General features: G+C 48.8%; 1 protein-coding gene across 4 annotated transcripts in view; it reads right to left on the bottom strand.

Annotated features, from left to right (window-relative positions):
* Window positions 1-276: 276 nt before the first annotated feature.
* The window catches only part of OSBP2 (oxysterol binding protein 2), a 143,259-nt gene continuing 127,434 nt past the window's right edge, over window positions 277-16,101 (bottom strand). For 3 of the 4 annotated variants that reach the window (XM_045534484.1, XM_045534486.1, XM_045534487.1), the window contains 10 exons: window positions 15,652-15,769; window positions 13,841-13,904; window positions 13,393-13,539; window positions 12,079-12,324; window positions 10,349-10,469; window positions 9,971-10,074; window positions 9,804-9,899; window positions 9,540-9,724; window positions 1,991-2,223; window positions 277-1,876 (listed from right to left, as the gene is read on the bottom strand). In XM_045534484.1, coding sequence (XP_045390440.1) covers window positions 1,731-1,876; window positions 1,991-2,223; window positions 9,540-9,724; window positions 9,804-9,899; window positions 9,971-10,074; window positions 10,349-10,469; window positions 12,079-12,324; window positions 13,393-13,539; window positions 13,841-13,904; window positions 15,652-15,769 — 1,460 coding nt within the window. In that variant the 3' untranslated portion in view covers window positions 277-1,730. The remainder of the gene's footprint in view (window positions 1,877-1,990; window positions 2,224-9,539; window positions 9,725-9,803; window positions 9,900-9,970; window positions 10,075-10,348; window positions 10,470-12,078; window positions 12,325-13,392; window positions 13,540-13,840; window positions 13,905-15,651; window positions 15,770-16,101) is intronic. The other variant, XM_045534485.1, reaches the window with a different exon arrangement.

Raw genomic sequence — 16,101 nt, 5'->3', positions numbered from 1 at the left:
ACGTGGCTAACACAGTACCCTTCTAGGGGAGGGGTGGATTTGGGTCTAGGCCAGCCCTGTGGTGGTGGCATCAAGACAGCCCCTGGCAGGGGTGCTACCCCTCCCCTGAGTTTGTGCCAGGTGGTGCTGACTCAGCCCTGTGGGCAGCCTTCCTGGCCTAGACCCCCAGACAGACCTACCTTTGCATGTTCCTCTTCCCATGCCACCTTGGGCTGTCACTTGTGCTGTCAGCCTCCTCCACCCAGCCACAGACAGATTTAGGGACAGAGCAGTGGAAAACTCCAAAGCCAAGGTTTTTTATTACCAGTCAAAAAGGTGCTTGCTCACAAACAGTATTGGGGGAGGTACATCCCACAGCTCTGCAGGGAGGCCAGGTGGGGCCACCCTGCCCCACCCCACCACACCCCACCTCTCAAGTGGGCATCATAAGGCATTTCACATGGTGTTTTCACTTTTGTGTTTTTTTATAAAAACAAAACCAGTCGTGGAGTAGAAAGAAAAACCCTGCAATGAACTTTCAGGACTTAAGTGGGAAAGGTTGGAGTGGGAGGTTCTGAGGGGCTGTGAGAGTGGCCATGGTGGTCCAGTCCCCCTGGGTTGGCAGAAGCCGCTGGAAGTGGTTACGAGGAAAGGACAGGGCACAGCTGACCAGGAGGGCCAAACTCAGACAGGCATACCCTGTCTTCATCATTTTTTTCATTTTCACATACCATAGAAATTTAAGCAAAATATATATATATATATTTATATATCATATATAAATTAGGCAAATAAAGAATTCAGGGGGCACTGAGACGGGGCAGCCCAGGAGCTGCCTGAGGGCGAGGCAGGATGCTGGGTTGCTGGTGCCCGGGTCTCCAGCCCAGGCTGAGTTGAGGGATTGTTCATTATTGCTGATTTGGGGCCTGGGTCTTGGGGCGGGGAGCACCCCCAGGCCCTGCCTTCCAGTCCTTCCTGGCCTCTTGGGGGCCAGGGAGCTGCCCAAGCATGGCCCAAGCTAGGCTGGGGGCTGCTGCCCTCAAATCCACAAGGGGATGCCCTCAGTGCCCCCTCCCCATCAGTGGGCTATAGATCCAGAAACTCCTTGTGCTCTGCTGGGCCAAGGCAGCCCACCTTCCGTTCTGGTCTCTCTGGGGCCCTGGGCTGCTGCGGGTGGGCAGCTCAGATACAATCGGGGCCTGGCTATATTGAGCTACAAAATGCTCCCAACTCAAATGGGTCTGGCTTCCTGATGTCTTAAAAAGGAGGGGTTCTTGCCCGGACACTTTTGTGGCAAGAAAGCACACTTGGAAAGCTGTCTGCTAAGTGCTGTTCTAAAAATATTTACTAAACATTGAGGCTGGAAAGAAATGGAGATTTTTCTAAAAAAGTCAAAAGAGGCTCCCTAGGAGGGGCCAGTTCCTCCCTGGGTTGGGGGCTGGTGACTTGGGCAGCCCATGGCAGGGGCCAGCCGGCCTGAGTTTTGGTGATGGGGAGCTGGGGTTCTGATGGGGCCCAAATCCGTAATGAAGGGGCACGGGTGACCTGGTGCACCTGGGGGCTGGAGAGAACCTGGGTCAGCCGTTCCTCCTTCCAAGGTGGGAGCCCCAAAAAAGTGCTAAAAAATAAAAAAAATAAAAGGAAATAGGAGAGGGGCGGTGGGAGAAGGGCCATTCAGTACTAAGTTGAGTGCATTAAAGAAAAGGTGGACCCGGCTATGCAGGCGCCTGTATTTGCTGCAGGGGTGGCGCTCAGAAGATGTTGGGGCACATGTGCCAGTCTTGCCTCTCCTTGGCCTCCCAGTAGCCGCCCTTGTATATGCAGGCCATCTCCCCGGTCAGTGGGTCCCGCTTCTTCTCGAACCACAGTGGCAAGTACGCGTCTGCCTCCTTCTCTGCTGGGCGGGCACAGCGGACGGCGGGTGGGTGGGGGCCTTGTTCCCTGGGACACCGCCCCTGTCCCCGCGGAAACACCCCTCCCAGCCCCAAGCACCCTCCGCGCCCGGCCTCACCTTCTTCTGTGCTGCAGCCGCTGCTGGGCGTTAAGCTCTCCAGCCGCCGGCGCCGCGTGGAGCGCTGCTTCTCCTCCAGCCGCTGCTTCTCGGCGTTGGCCTCGTCCCAGCGGCCCTTCTCCATCAACCGCTGGTCGGGCCGCAGGCGGCTGTCGGTGGGCGCCACACCATCCTCAAGCTCGTTGAGGGTCAGGGCCAACTCGGAGAAGTAGTACATGTTCTCCGCATTCTCCCTGCGGCAGTGGGGGCAGCGGGGTGAGTGGGACCTGCGCCCTACCCCCGGGCCACCTCTCTCCTGCCTGACCCTGCACGTCCTGGCCCTCCAGCGCTCCCTGCCCAGGGCTCCCTCTGGCCTGGGTGGGCCTTCCCCAGCACCCTGGGTCTGCTCTGGATGAACTGATCCAGCAAAACCCAACCGCTGTAGGCAACTTGCTTTTTATCCCCTGTACCTCACTCCACCAACCTGTAGCTGTTTTACCACATTAGACTTCCCTGGGAATTACATAGCTTATTATCTTTCAGCTTTTCTATTATGCACATTTTGAGGCTACACATTTCACTCTAAGTACTGCTTTGGCTGAATCCCACCGAGCTTGGATATGTATTATCTTCATTATTCAGTTACAAACATTTTCATTTTATCTTTTTTGACCTATGGATTAGCTGAGAACATATTTCTTAAATTTATAAACATATGGCAGTTTTTCTACTCATTGTTTTCCTAGCATAATTGCCTTGGAGTCAGACAACATATTGATACTTGGCATAATTTCAGTCCTTTCAAATTTATTTTATGTCCTGGTATGTGGTCAGTTTTTGCTCATGTTCCATGTGATTGAAGAGAATGTGTTTGGTACGGTTACTGAGTGCAGTGTTCTATAACTGGTTCTGTTGTTCAAACTTTCTGACTTTGGTTGTAAATTAGTCCCTTTCTCCTAATACTTCTATCAACGTTTTGCTGTATATATTTTGAAGCTATGTTATCAGGTACAAGGTACATTCAAATTTAAAACTCATCTTCCTGGTGAACTAAACCATCATTATGAACTGTCCCTTAACTCTAGTATTAATATTAATTACTTTTTAAAGTCTGTTTTGTGCGGCCGGGTGCAGTGGCTCATGCCTGTAATCCTAGCACTCTGGGAGGCCGAGGCAGGTGGATTGTTTGAGCTCAGGAGTTCGAGACTAGCCTGAGCAAGAGCGAGACCCCGTCTCTACTAAAATTAGAAAGAAATTATATGGACAGCTAAAATATATATAGAAAAATTAGCCAGGCATGGTGGCACATGCCTGTAGTCCCAGCTACTCGGGAGGCTGAGGCAGTAGGTTTGCTTGAGCCCAGGAGTTTGAGGTTGCTGTGAGCTAGGCTGACGCCATGGCACTCTAGCCAGGGCAAAAGAGCGAGACTTTGTCTCAAAAAAAAAAGTCTGAAATTACTTAATGTAATTACTGTACAGATACGTTGAATTTAAGTCTACTGTCTTGTTTTTTCTTTTTGTTCTGCCCTTTTTGGACCTCACAGATTTGGATTAGTTATAATCCTTGGTACATGACACCCTCTCTTTATTGCATGGCCTGATTTTATTAATGCAGTACTGCTGCCCAAACAGGAAGGTGGAATCTTGACAAAAACTTATATCTAACTATATAGAAAACCCACCAATCCATCCCCTGCTTAGATAGCCATCAGCAAGACTCCTGGGTTCTTAGTCCCTTGCTTTCCTTTTAATAAAATTTTATTGCATCTTTAAGTATTCTTAAGTCAGTGTTTCTTTCTTTCTCTCTGTACACATTCATATACATATATTTTACATGTTTTTAATTGTATAAAAAGAATATAATGATATATGTACCTTTTTGGGACTTTTTTTTTACTTAGTATTACAGTGCTACGGTTTATCTATATTGTTTCATGTTGTGGGGGTTCATTTGTTTTAACTAGTCTGTAAAATATTCTGTCATGTGCATATATCACAGTTATTCATTCAATAAGTTTGGGTTGTTCCAAGTTTTTACTATTGGAATAGTCTCATGCACGTTTCCTATTGTACACTTGCAAGAATTTCTCTTGAGTATATTCCTAGAAGTGGAATTACTGGGTTATAGAGTATGTGATGGTTTATCTTTAGGAGGTAAGGCCAAACTATTTTCCAAAGTGTTTGTGCCAATTTATACTCCCACCAGCAATGTAAAAGAGATACTGTGGATCTACATCTTCTTCAACACATGGTATTACCAGATCTTTTAATTTTTTGCTAATGAAATGAACATAAAGTGGCATCTCATTGTGGTTTTGATCTGCATTTTCCTGATTACCAATAATGTTGATTATGGTTTTCATATGGCTGGCCATATATGTTTCTTCTGTGAAATTCTTATTCATGACTTTTGCACATTTTCCCACTGGATTGTTTTTGCTCTATTTTTTGTTCAGAAGGTCTTTATGTATTCTTTTTTAATTATTTTAATTCTGATAAAATAATCCTTCTTTAGGTGTAGGCATTATGATTGCCTTCTCCAAGTTTATACATTGTCTTTTTACTTTCTTTAAATTGTTTTTTAATGAGCAAAAAGTTCTCTTAATGAACAAAAGTATTTTAATATAGTCAAGTGCCTCAGTGATTTCTCATGTCTTAAGATATTTTCTTAAGGTCTTAAAGACACTCATCTATATGTTTTACTTAGAATTATTAACTTATTGTTTAACAAAAAATCAGACTTATTACTTACTGTAAGACCTTTATCTGAAGTTGATTTTTGTTACAATGTAAGGGCTCAATTCAATTCATCTTTTTCCATTTTTTCCCAGATCCATTTAGTTAACAGTTCCATCTTTTCATATGATCTGACATGCTACATTTGTTGTATACCAGAGACACATACATCTTTTAGACTTTTTTGATCATGACATCTTTACAATACTATCTTTCTATCCATGAACATTGTAGCTTTTTCCGTTTATTTAGCTCTTTGACTTCTCTTAGTAAAGCTTTGTTATTTTCTCTATAGAGGTCATGAACATATTATAAGATTTATTAATATTACAAGGTCTTGATGTTCTCTGATGACCATTGGTGTCTTAAATTGCATTTTTCTAGTTGTTTGTTGTTAGTGTATAGAAATGCAACTGACTTGTATATTAACCTTCTATCTTAGGCACCTAAAATACTTTTTCTCCCATCCAAGTACTAAACAGGCCCAATCCTGCTTAGCTTCTGAGATCAGATGAGATCAGGTGAGTTCAGGGTGGTGTGGCTGTAGACATTTTTCTGGAATCCATTTTTACTGAAATCTGTTACTATGGTGAATTACTTTATGGATTTTCTAATATAAAATAATTCTTGTGTACCCAGATAAATTCAACATGATTGTAGAATGTTATCTTCTTCATACACTATTGGATTAGATTTTGTTATATCTTGTTTTGCATATTTGCTTATATATTCACAAGTGAAATAGGGTAGAACTATTACTTTTCCTATTGGTATCTTAGCCTGGATTGGTATGATGGTTATCCTGGCCTCACAGTACAGGAGAGAACATTTCCTCTTTTTTTATGATCTATAAGACTTTATATAAAATTGGAACATTTCTTGAAAAATTGGTAGAATTCACCTGTAAAATTATCTGGGCCTTGTGTTAAGTTTTAAACTACTGCTTCAGTTTCTTTAATTATTATAGGACTATTCATGCTTTTAATTTCTTCTAGAGTTAGTTCTTATAAGTTATATTAATATTTTTCTAAGAATTTGACCTTTCCATCTGAGTTTTAACTGTCATATTAAACCTTTTCATTATTTTTTTTGAGGCAGAGTCTCAATCTTTTGCCCCTGGCTAGAATGCATTGGCGTGATCATAGCTTACTGCAGCCTCACTCTCCTGGGCTCAAGCGATCCTCCTGCCTCAGCCTCTTGAGTAGCTGGGACTACAGGTACGCACCACTATGCCCAGCTAATTTTTCTTTTTTAGTAGAGATGGGGTCTCACTGTTGCTCAGGCTGGTCTGGAACTCCTCAGCTCAACCCATTCTCCCACCTCAGTCTCCCAGAGAGCTAGGATTACAGATGTGAGCCACCACGCCAGGCCCATTATTAATATTTATTTCTATCTTGCCAATATTTTTCTATTTTTGTCAGTTGCTTTTTTCCTCAAAGAATCAACTATTGGCTTTATCAAACTTCTTTATTTTGCCTTTTTCTGTTTTATTGATTTCTGTTCAAGTATATTTTCTTCTTTCTTTGGGCTTATATGTTAAACTTTCTCTAATTTCTTAGAATGGAAACTCAGAAAAGGAAAAGCCAACATTAAACTATTTAAGGCAATATATTTCCTTTGAGGCATTGCCTTTTGTTGTATCCAGCCAGTTTTGATCTCTTTCATATCATTCAGTTCTAGGTATTTTAAATTTTCCATTCTAATTTATTTTACCCCTGAGTTATTTAGCAACTTAAACGTTTTTTCTAGGCTGGGCATGAGGGCTCATGCCTATAATCCCAGCACTCTGGGAGGCTGAGGTGGGAGGATCACTTGAGGCCAGTAGTTCAACACCAGCCTGGGTAACATAGTGAGACCTCCTCTCTCTTAAAAACAAAAACAAAACAAAACAAAAAAACCCTAGGACTACACGTACCTGTAGTCCCAGATACTCGGGAGGCTGAGGCAGGAAGATTGCTTGAGCCCAGGAGTTTGAGGTTGCAGGGAGCTATGATCACACCGCTGCAGAGACTGGGCAGCAGAGTAAGACCCTATCTATTAAAAAATAAAAAAAAAATGCTAAATGTGTGGGGATTTTTTTTTTTTTATCATTTTGTTTGTAACTTCTAACTCAAACGTCTTTTCACAGATTGTGGTGTGTATGCTACCTCTGTAAATCTGAGGCTTTCTTTAGGGTTTGGTACATGATTGATTTTTACATTCATTGCATGAATACCTGAGGAAAAGTATGTTCTCTGTTGCACCCATAAGTCTTTGTATATCTTGTTTTGATCTCCATTTCCTTGCTGGGGTTTGTTTTTTGTTTTTTCCCATTTGACCTATCAACAACTGAGGGATGTTTTGAAACCTCTCATTCTCCCCCTGTAGGATTTATCGATTTCTCCCTTAAGTATCAATGTGAGCTTTGTATATTTTTGAGGCTGTTTTATTGTATGTATAATATGTGAAACTATTATGTTTTCTTGATAAACTCAATTTTTTATTATATAGCAACTTTTCCTTCCTTAATGCTTTTGTCCTAAAGTCTATTTTACCTGATAGTATAGCTTTTTTTGGTTAGTAATTTTCTTGATATGTGTCTTTTTTACTTTCAACCTTTGCACAGCTTTATGTGGTGGGTATCTCTTAGAAGGGGCATGTATCTGGACTTTTAAAAATCTAGTAAGTCAGTATTTTGCCTTTTAACTGGGAATCTTTACTTATTGTAATCATTGATATGCTTGGGCCTATTTCTACCATGTTAATTTACTGTTTGTCCTTTTTCTTTCTGATCTTATATTACTATTTTAGGAATCTTATGTCTCTTCCTTCTATAAGCACTTAAGCATTTCTTCACATCCTTGGTGTCCTTCCCCTTTTCCCCAAATCCCATCTTGCTAACATTATCTAGACTTCTAATTTTGCATTATTATAGGCATATTTTTTTCTTTTTCTTTGATCCTAGTAATTATTAAAAAACCCACTCTTATCTCATGTATCTATTTCAATGTCATCTGGATTTTTTTCCCTTCCCCTTTTACAGTACTATGTCCAATACTCTTTTCATTGTGGGTTTTTGTGTGGAAAAACTTCTGAGGCTGTATGCTTAAGGATATTTTTTATTTCTTGTAGCCATGCAGGGAGGGACTCTGTCTTATCACCATATTTGAATGATAGCTTGGCTGGACAGAAAATTCTACTTTCTAATTTCATTTTTTTCCTAATTTTGACATCAGATTTTTCAACAACCAACATTAAAGTAGTATTTTCAATGTAATTCTTTATCCTTGACCGAAACCTTTTTCTCCTCTCTGGAATCTTTATAATTTTCTCTTTAGTATTCTTAATTTAGACTGTAGTGTGGTCTAGGTGAATGTTTTTCTTAATCTCTTGTCTTTAGCCTTCTGTGGGCCCTTTAAATCCAAGGTCTTTCATCTTTTTACTTTTATTCTGGAAAATATATCTTCACTATTTCTTTAACTGTTTCTCCCTCATCTTCATTTTAAAAAATTCTTTCTTTTCCTTCTGGGATTCCAGTTTAAATGTATTATTTTAGCGGATACCGTAGGAATCACAATATAGGTGTTTCATACAATCAAAAGTTAATGTGTGTCTTGACCCTCCTCCTGGGTAGCTCGAGGGCCTCCCTCTATTCCTCATCTGACTTATGTGGCTGTGCAGTTCTTTCTAAAATTTTAAACCCCACAGAACTTTATTCAACATATACTTAGGTTCACATGGTTTTTGTTCTTCATTTGTTCATACATCTCAATTTTCCATCTGGGATCAGGTTCCTTCTGCCCTATGGTATGTGCTTTAGGGCAGGTCTGCTAGTGGCAAACTGAGTTTTTGTTTGCCAGAAAATGTCTTTATTTCAACTTCCTTATTTAAAGATGATCTCCCTGGGTATATATATAATTCTACGCTGGCAATGTGTGCTTCAGCTCGTGGAAGATAACATCTGACTGTCTTCAGCTCCCATTACTGTTGATGAGGAGACAGCTGTCAGCTGTTGATCAGAAAGTAATGTCTTTTAAAAATCCAGCTGCTTAATATTTACTTTCTTAGTTTCAACAGTGTTTCACTATATAGCTTTAGGTGTACAAACTTCTTTGCTATTTTCTCTTCAGATATGGTCTCTCTTTCCTTCTGGGTGTCTGACTGGAAGTATGCCAGACCCTCCTTTGGAACTTGCTGTGCACAGGAATGCCCCAGGGATCTTACTGAAAACGCAGATTCCACTGCAGGAGGTCTGGGGAGCTCCTTGCACACTAACAAGCTCCCAGGGGATGCTGGTGAGCCTGTTCTAGGGACCTCGCTCTGCATCACTAAGTGGTAGCCTTCTCGCTCCACTTCTTGTCTTTTCCAGGTTTTGTCCCTTGATGCTGCAGTTCAGTCGTATTCGGGTGACATTTTATTAAACTGTTCCATGGAGTTCTCAGTTTCAGTTATTTTATTTTTCCTCGTAGAATTTCTATTTTGTTCTCTTTGTAATCTGGTATGCCACTTTTTAATGGTTTTCCATTTCCTACAGTTACTTTCAAGTTGGGTTTTCATTTTTTGTAGCCAGGCAGGGAGGGACTATGTCTTATCACCTTGTTTAAAGTCTCTGTGTAGAATTTGTTGCCACCTGATGGTTTCACAGTTACTTGCTGTTGGGTGTCTGGCTTCCCTGCTGGGATGCCAGCTGCATAATATTGTTCTCTGCCCACGTGGGGACCGAACCTCCCCCGACCTCCTGTGCCTATCACTTGTTTCCTGTGTGTGTGGGGGGGTCCTCTGCCTGTCTACTGCTCACTGGCCTCCTTCCCTCTGCCTTGACCCCTGTCTCGTAGCCCGCGGAGGGGCCTACTCACGGCAGCGGGTACTTCTTCCACAGCAGCTTGGCCGGCAGCGTCTGGTACACCGTCTTCTGCTTCCCGTCAGAGCTGGGGCTACTGGGGCTGCTTTGCACGATCTTGGCGCACTCCATCTGTTCATCCCACGAGCCTGACAGCACGTACTGGGCCTTGCCCTGGCCATCACTCACCACCCCTGTCACCTGTGGACATTGGCAGGACCAGTGTAGGCGCATGCACCGCTCTGGGCCCCCTGAGGTTTTGAGGGGGGAGCCTGTTTACCTTCCGGGCTGCCTCTTTGGAGAAGTAGCTGTAGGGCAGGAACTTCAGCTGGCACCGGTCATTGGTTTTATGGTTCACAATCTCGATGTCCCCTGACTAGCAAGAGAGGGTGGTGGTCAGTGGCCAATCCCCAGGCCATACACCCCCTCCCCAAGGGCACCTCTGACCTGGTCGATCCAGAGCTTGCCCACGATGATGTTGTGCACAGTAGAGGTGCTCTTCCTCCACACGTAGTGATTGCCGCTGGCCTGGAATTCTAAGTGGATGGCACCTGGAAGCCGGTATAGGTCAGAGGTCATGCCCCCCTATGTGGGGCTCTGGCCAGCCTGCCCGTAGGCCAGTGTCTTGAGACCCAGGAGTCTTCATGCAGGCTGGGGATTGGGGTGGGTGGACCAGGGCACCAGCCAGCAGGATGCCTGTCCAGGAGAGGTCCCCCGACCTGCAGGGAGGTCCTCCCCTGGAAGCCCCAAGCCAGCTTTTGGGCTGACAAAATCCTCCCTCTTAAGCAGAATGTCTTTCCCAGGAAGGCACAGGGCCCCGCTCACCCAGTGGCATGATGGAGATGTATTTTCCCCGGAACTTGCTGGAGATGGTGATCTCCTGCCAGAGGCTCCAGCCATGCTTGGAGCACACGTAGTGTGCAGCTGATGGGGGGTGGTGGCTCACCTGAGACCAGACCCAGGATGTGAGCATCTGCTGGACACAGGCCCAGGCACCACTTCCCCAGCCAGGGAGGGACGGCCTGCCCTGTCCCTAGTACATGCAGCACTATGGCCATGGAAAGGACCCCCCCCCCCCCCGACCCCAGTGCTCTCCTTCCTTCCTGGCAGCACCGACTCTCCATTGTCTGTTCTTCCTCATCCCATGACTCTGTGGCTGCAGGGCCCCAGGCACCAGCCCTGTCCTGGCCTCCTGTCTAAACAAGAGGCACCCCCACTCGATTCCTGTTTCTGAGAAGTACAAGCTCAGACTGCCAACCCTACCAGGTGACAGGTGAGCTGTCCCTGAGCCCAGCTGTTGCCTCCACAAGTCCCCTAGGGCCACCCCCATGGGCAATCAAATGCAGGGATGTGACCACACAGGCTGGCCCTGGAGCTCTGCCTCGTCCATGCTTTCACTTCAGGCCCAACCTCCTCCGACTGCTCTGGAGTCTCCCTGGCACTCTTTCTCATGCCCTTCTTCTAATACTGAGCAAAGGCTGTCCGCAGTCCCTCCAAAGCACATCCAGCATCCGCCCCTTCCACCATGTCCCCCCCACCCCCACTGCACAAGAGGGCTCCGCACCCAGGTCAGGGCCAGGCCCCCCACGCAGAGCGAAGTCGGAGCCCTCTGCTGCTTCCACTCCACCCTCATCTCCTTTCCTCCCCAACTCTCTGCGTCAGCAAAACTGCTCCCTGACCACCCCTTCCTTTCTAAAAGAGCCAGAAACATCCAGGGTACGTGCCACCCCCCCCCCACCAGGCCCATGGGAACAGGAGCCACATCTGTTCACTGCCTGGCTGCACCCTCCGTGCCTGAACAGCACGTGTCACGTGGAGGGAACTTAACACGTGCTGAAGGGAGAGAGGTATTTCCTTTGTGGTTCAGGCCAAGGACCCTGGCCAAGACCTGGGGGTTACCCTGACTGTCAGCAAACCTGCTGGCTCTGGCCTCCCCCACCCTCAGGTCTGGCTGCCGCACCTGCACCCTTGCATGGGGTCGCTGCAGTCAGAACCTTTAAACTAACCGGCATGGCTCTGTGACCTGTTGGCTTCCCGTGCTCATCCCATGAGCTAAACAGATTTGCCTCTTTTCCAACAGTGGGCTGAGGCGTCTGCCCTGGGTCTTGGCCTATCTCCTTAGGGAAGGGATGGAGAAGGGGTGGGGGCGACAGAGGCTGCTGTCACTGGCAGGGGCAGAGTCCATCCCGACACACACGGCTCCTCCTGCCTGCTACCCTCCAGCTCAGTGGTGACCCCACACTTTAGTCTGCCCGGACTCCCCAGCAGGGCCTGCAGATGTCCCTCCACCTCTGCTCCATGGCTCCCTGGCTCCCTGGCCAGGAGCTGTGTCCTCCCCTTTCCCACACAGCAGACCCAAGCCTGTCTTCACCGGGCTCTCCTCTCACGTCCCTATCGTGTGAGGCCCCGCTGGAACTCAGCATGATGGCCCCTTGGGCATGGGCAGTCGGGGTAAGAGGCCACATTCCCATTTGTCTTGCTCTGACCCTGGGCTTGGCAGGAGCAGCTTGGGCAGATGTGAGTGGGCACTGGCCAGCACTAGGGTGGCCGCTCACCTGCTCGCAGAGGGAGCGCAGGCCCATGTCATCAAGGCGGTCCAGCTCGAAGGTCTCCCCCAGCATGGGGTTGAAGGGCTTGGCGATGCGGTGCACGGTGGTGGAGTAGGAGGACACGGAGAAGGCGGCCACCAGGCACATCTGCTCCACAGAGCTGGCGCAGGTCACCGCGTTGTCCAGCAGTTGGTGGTACTCCAGGTCCTCAGTCAGCCGCTGGAGCATGGACAGGGGCTCATTGAAGTTCACCTGCGGGGGTACGGCGGGGGGTGTTCAGTCCGGGCACCTGGATTTTCTTGGATGTTCAGGGACATCCTTGCTCAGACAACATCTTCACAGGTTCCTTGGACAACCCTGACCAACACTGCAGCCCCTCACCCTGTTAACCTCCCTGGCCCCTCCTGCCTCAGTTTTCTCCTTAGCCTTCCCCACCTTCTGGCATGCTGCCTCGTATACACTTATATGTTCACTGTCACTCTGCCCTGAAACAGGGACACCCTACAAAGGCCAGGGTTTCTGACTTGTCCACAGCTGTCTCAGCAGTGCTGAATCACAGGAATCAGAGAATAGATGAGTGAACGGTCAAACGAATCCATGAGTGGAGGAAGCGCGTCTTCCTCACACTTTCAGCTGCGATGCAGGTTCTCCATGGAGGGGCCAGCAGAGGATGGATGGGCCTTTCAGGGCCGCCATCTGAGTCTCAGGCAGGGCAGGTTCACGTTCCCTGTGACGCCGTCGGCTGAGAATCTTCCCTGCATCATCTCCTCCCAGAGGCCGTGAAGGGCCCTGTGACCCTCCCCAGTGCAGATGTGGACACAGAGCCCAGAGATGTGAAGGAACTTGTTCTGGGTCACACAGTGAAACCATTTGGCCTGGAGCCCCCGAACCCTTCCTCGCGGCACAAGGGTCCCAGCTCTGCTTTGGCCTGTGTGACCCTGCTGAGCCTCTCCTTCCTGGAGAAGGTACCAGTGATGGCTCCCAGCATGGAGCGTCTGTCCCCTCTTCACACAGCCCAATCCTGCCACTCCCCATCTATGGCATTGGGGCGGCCGGGACACTGAGGCCCGTCAGGTCCAGAGGTGCTCCGAGTTCCCCAGGTCTCTGATCAAGCCCCTGCCCTCATAGCCTGAAGACCCTGCTCTCCCAGGGACTGGGCAGTGCTGACAACTAGATAATTAGTTATGTGTTCCTCACGTGCCATTCAGAAAATGACACCCTGGGGCTGTGTGTACTCCACACAGGCCATTGATTCTCATCCATGTACAGGAAAACAGCCCCAGAGGATCCACCAAGGCTGCCCCCACCTGAGCCACCTACCGGCATGGGGATCCTAGAGAGCTCCCGGCCTATGCAGTTCTTCATGATGCTCCAGAGGTTAAGGCTGTAGTTGGGCTTGTTGGGGATGCTGACTCTTCTCTTGACCTTAGATGAAACCTTGGGCACAAGTGAGGCAGCATCTAGCACCTGCCAGAGAAGCAGGGCATGCCCGTCAGTGGAGGCCAGAGCTCCCCCTCGGCCTCCAGATCCCTGCCCTGCCCTCTGACCCTCTAAGGACTAGTGCCAGGCTGGCCTCCAGCATGCTGCTGCCAGGAGGGAGGCGGCTCTGTCTGGACTACTGAATCGGAGGCATATCAGGGACCTGAAGGTAGCCAGAGCGCTGGGCCTGCCCGGTGGCCCCCAGTTCTTGTTGCTGGCCTGTCTCACTCAGCCACCTGGAGCTTGGCCCCAGGCCAGAGCCACCTCTTGGCTCTTGGGGTACACCCACCTCACTTGCGTTGTCTGATGAGGCCCAGTCCACGGAGCCTGCCCCGGTTCCACCTTCAGCTTTTCTGCAGGAAACAAAAAGGGGGAAGCAAGTTAGTGACAAATCCCAAGGTTTCGGGACCTGGCCCAACCTTCTATCCAGACGCCTCAGTGAGGGCTGAGGGCACCTGCCCAAGGCTGCTTCTAATGGGGGAATCTCCAATTCGGGACATTGAAGGTGGGGGCTGAGGGACCCAGGTCAGCAATTTGGAGGAGTCCTCACCTGTTGAGGCCCCTGGCAGCAGCTGCTCAGCAAAGCCCTTGTCTGGGGTCTCTGCACCCTGCCCGTCCTGTGGGCTGGCTGACCCAGGCCCAAGATGAAGCTGGGGTTGGGCACCACCTCTGGGACAGCCTCATAGAGCCCCATCAGCCCCTTTCTGTCACAGACCCACGTGTCCTCATTGTCTGCTTGCCTGACTCCCACACTAGACGACGGGGGCTCCTGGAGAGCAGGAAGGGCGTCTGACGCCTCCCGAGCCCATGGATACTTGAACTGGGGGTGGTCGGCCACGGCAGCAGGGGGCACTGTTCCTGAGGGGGCCTGGGCTCTGTGGGAGCCCCATGGAGGGGTGACCCAGGCCCACTGGGTGGTAACAGGCACTCAGCAGTCAGCACCTCAGGGCATGGGAAGGAATCACCCAGTCCTTAACAGAAACCTGGGGGCTCCGGGCCTGTGAGGGGTGGGCAGGGCTGGGGCAGCCCAAGCAGGACCTTCCTGGCTGCAGACCCAAGGGGGTGACGCTGCTAACTTTGAGAACAGTGTAAGCAATTTTAAAATGTTCCTGGGAAACAGAAAATGATTGTGAGCTGCTGATGGGACTGGAAACTCCCTGAGGGACAAGGAGGAGTCAAACAGCCCTTTCCCTGGAAGATTCTGGGACAGGAAGGTAGGTAGAGCACATGGGTCCACAGAGGACAAGCACCAGGTGAGAAGGGAGTGGCCCACTGCGCCCAGCCTGCTTGCCTGTCCCATGCTCTCCCTGCACACGTGGTGCACAGGCATGGCCATGCTCACGGGCATCTGTTTTGGATCTCTACGGCGTTTTTATTGCTAGTAAATGTCCCGGTCACTACTGTGTGTTCTATGGTATGTTGAGATACATAAATATTTGCCACTGTGTTACAGTTGCCGGCCGTGTTCAGCACGGTCACAGGCTGCGCGGTTTGGAGCCCAGGAGCCGCGGGCTCTACCCTGTGGCCCAGCTAGGTCTGTGGAAGTACGCTCTGGGATGTTCACATGACGATGAACTCGCCTAATGACGCGTTTCTCAGAACGTATCCCCCTTGTTAAGTGACAAGTAACTGTATTTAGAAACACCCTGAAAGAGCAGGCTTTTATGAAAAATGAAACAAAGTCTTGGAAATAGAAGACGAGAAACTTCCTGCATCTCTAATCTGTTCTCCTGACACGGTGGAGGGAGCTGTTGGGACCCCATGCAGCTCTGAAGCAAGAATGAGTGAGCCGGGGTCTTCGGACCCCAGCCGTGGGACCCAGCCTCTACGCTGGGACTGGGTCCAGCCCATGCCCAACTGCATCTCCACTTCAAATTAAAATCCTCATGTAGGCTCCTCAAAGCCTTTTGATTTGAAGAAGAAAAGAATCTAAACAAAAATCCTATCCAGAGCAAGATTTTAAAAAGGACCCCCCCCCCCCCAAGTATATAGAGCTGGTGAAAAGAAGGGCAGCTGGAACCTAAGAACGAGGTGGGAGAGGCTGCCCCTGTGGGAGGTTCCTCCCAGGCCGCAGCCGTCCCTGCTGGGCGAGAGCCGCACCTGTCTTCCTTGGCCTCAGTGATCACGGTGATGAAGGATGTGGCGTCTTCCATGGCATCGAAGTACTCGGTATCTTCATCTTCCTCACTGTCCTCTCCTTTTTGAGTCGAGAGGCTTCCTAGAGACACACGCAGAGCCGCTGCTTTAGTTCGCAACTTCAAAAAAGGCCCGTCCTGCCTGCCTGAGGAAGTCCAGAGCCAAGGGCCTCCCCCTCTCTGCCCCTGCCCCACCCCGGCCCCCCATTCCCCTCCCGCCCTGCACTGCGGCTGCCTCGCTCCCTTTCTGGGATGAGGTGCTTTCCTTCCAGTGTAGTCACTGCTCGAGGCCTCCTTCTGGAAGCCTTCCCTGACTCTCAACACATGGGACAGTCAGTCTGCCCAGCTTCCCTTTCTGATGGACCCCTGCCCAAGGTCAGGTGGGCAGCCGCCTGGCATCCCTGCCACAAAGGGG

This window comes from Lemur catta, chromosome 21 (genome assembly GCF_020740605.2).
Source record: "Lemur catta isolate mLemCat1 chromosome 21, mLemCat1.pri, whole genome shotgun sequence".
NCBI lineage: Eukaryota > Metazoa > Chordata > Mammalia > Primates > Lemuridae > Lemur > Lemur catta.
Note: the sequence above shows the minus strand (reverse complement) of the source record. Positions and strands in the feature narration are given on the sequence as shown.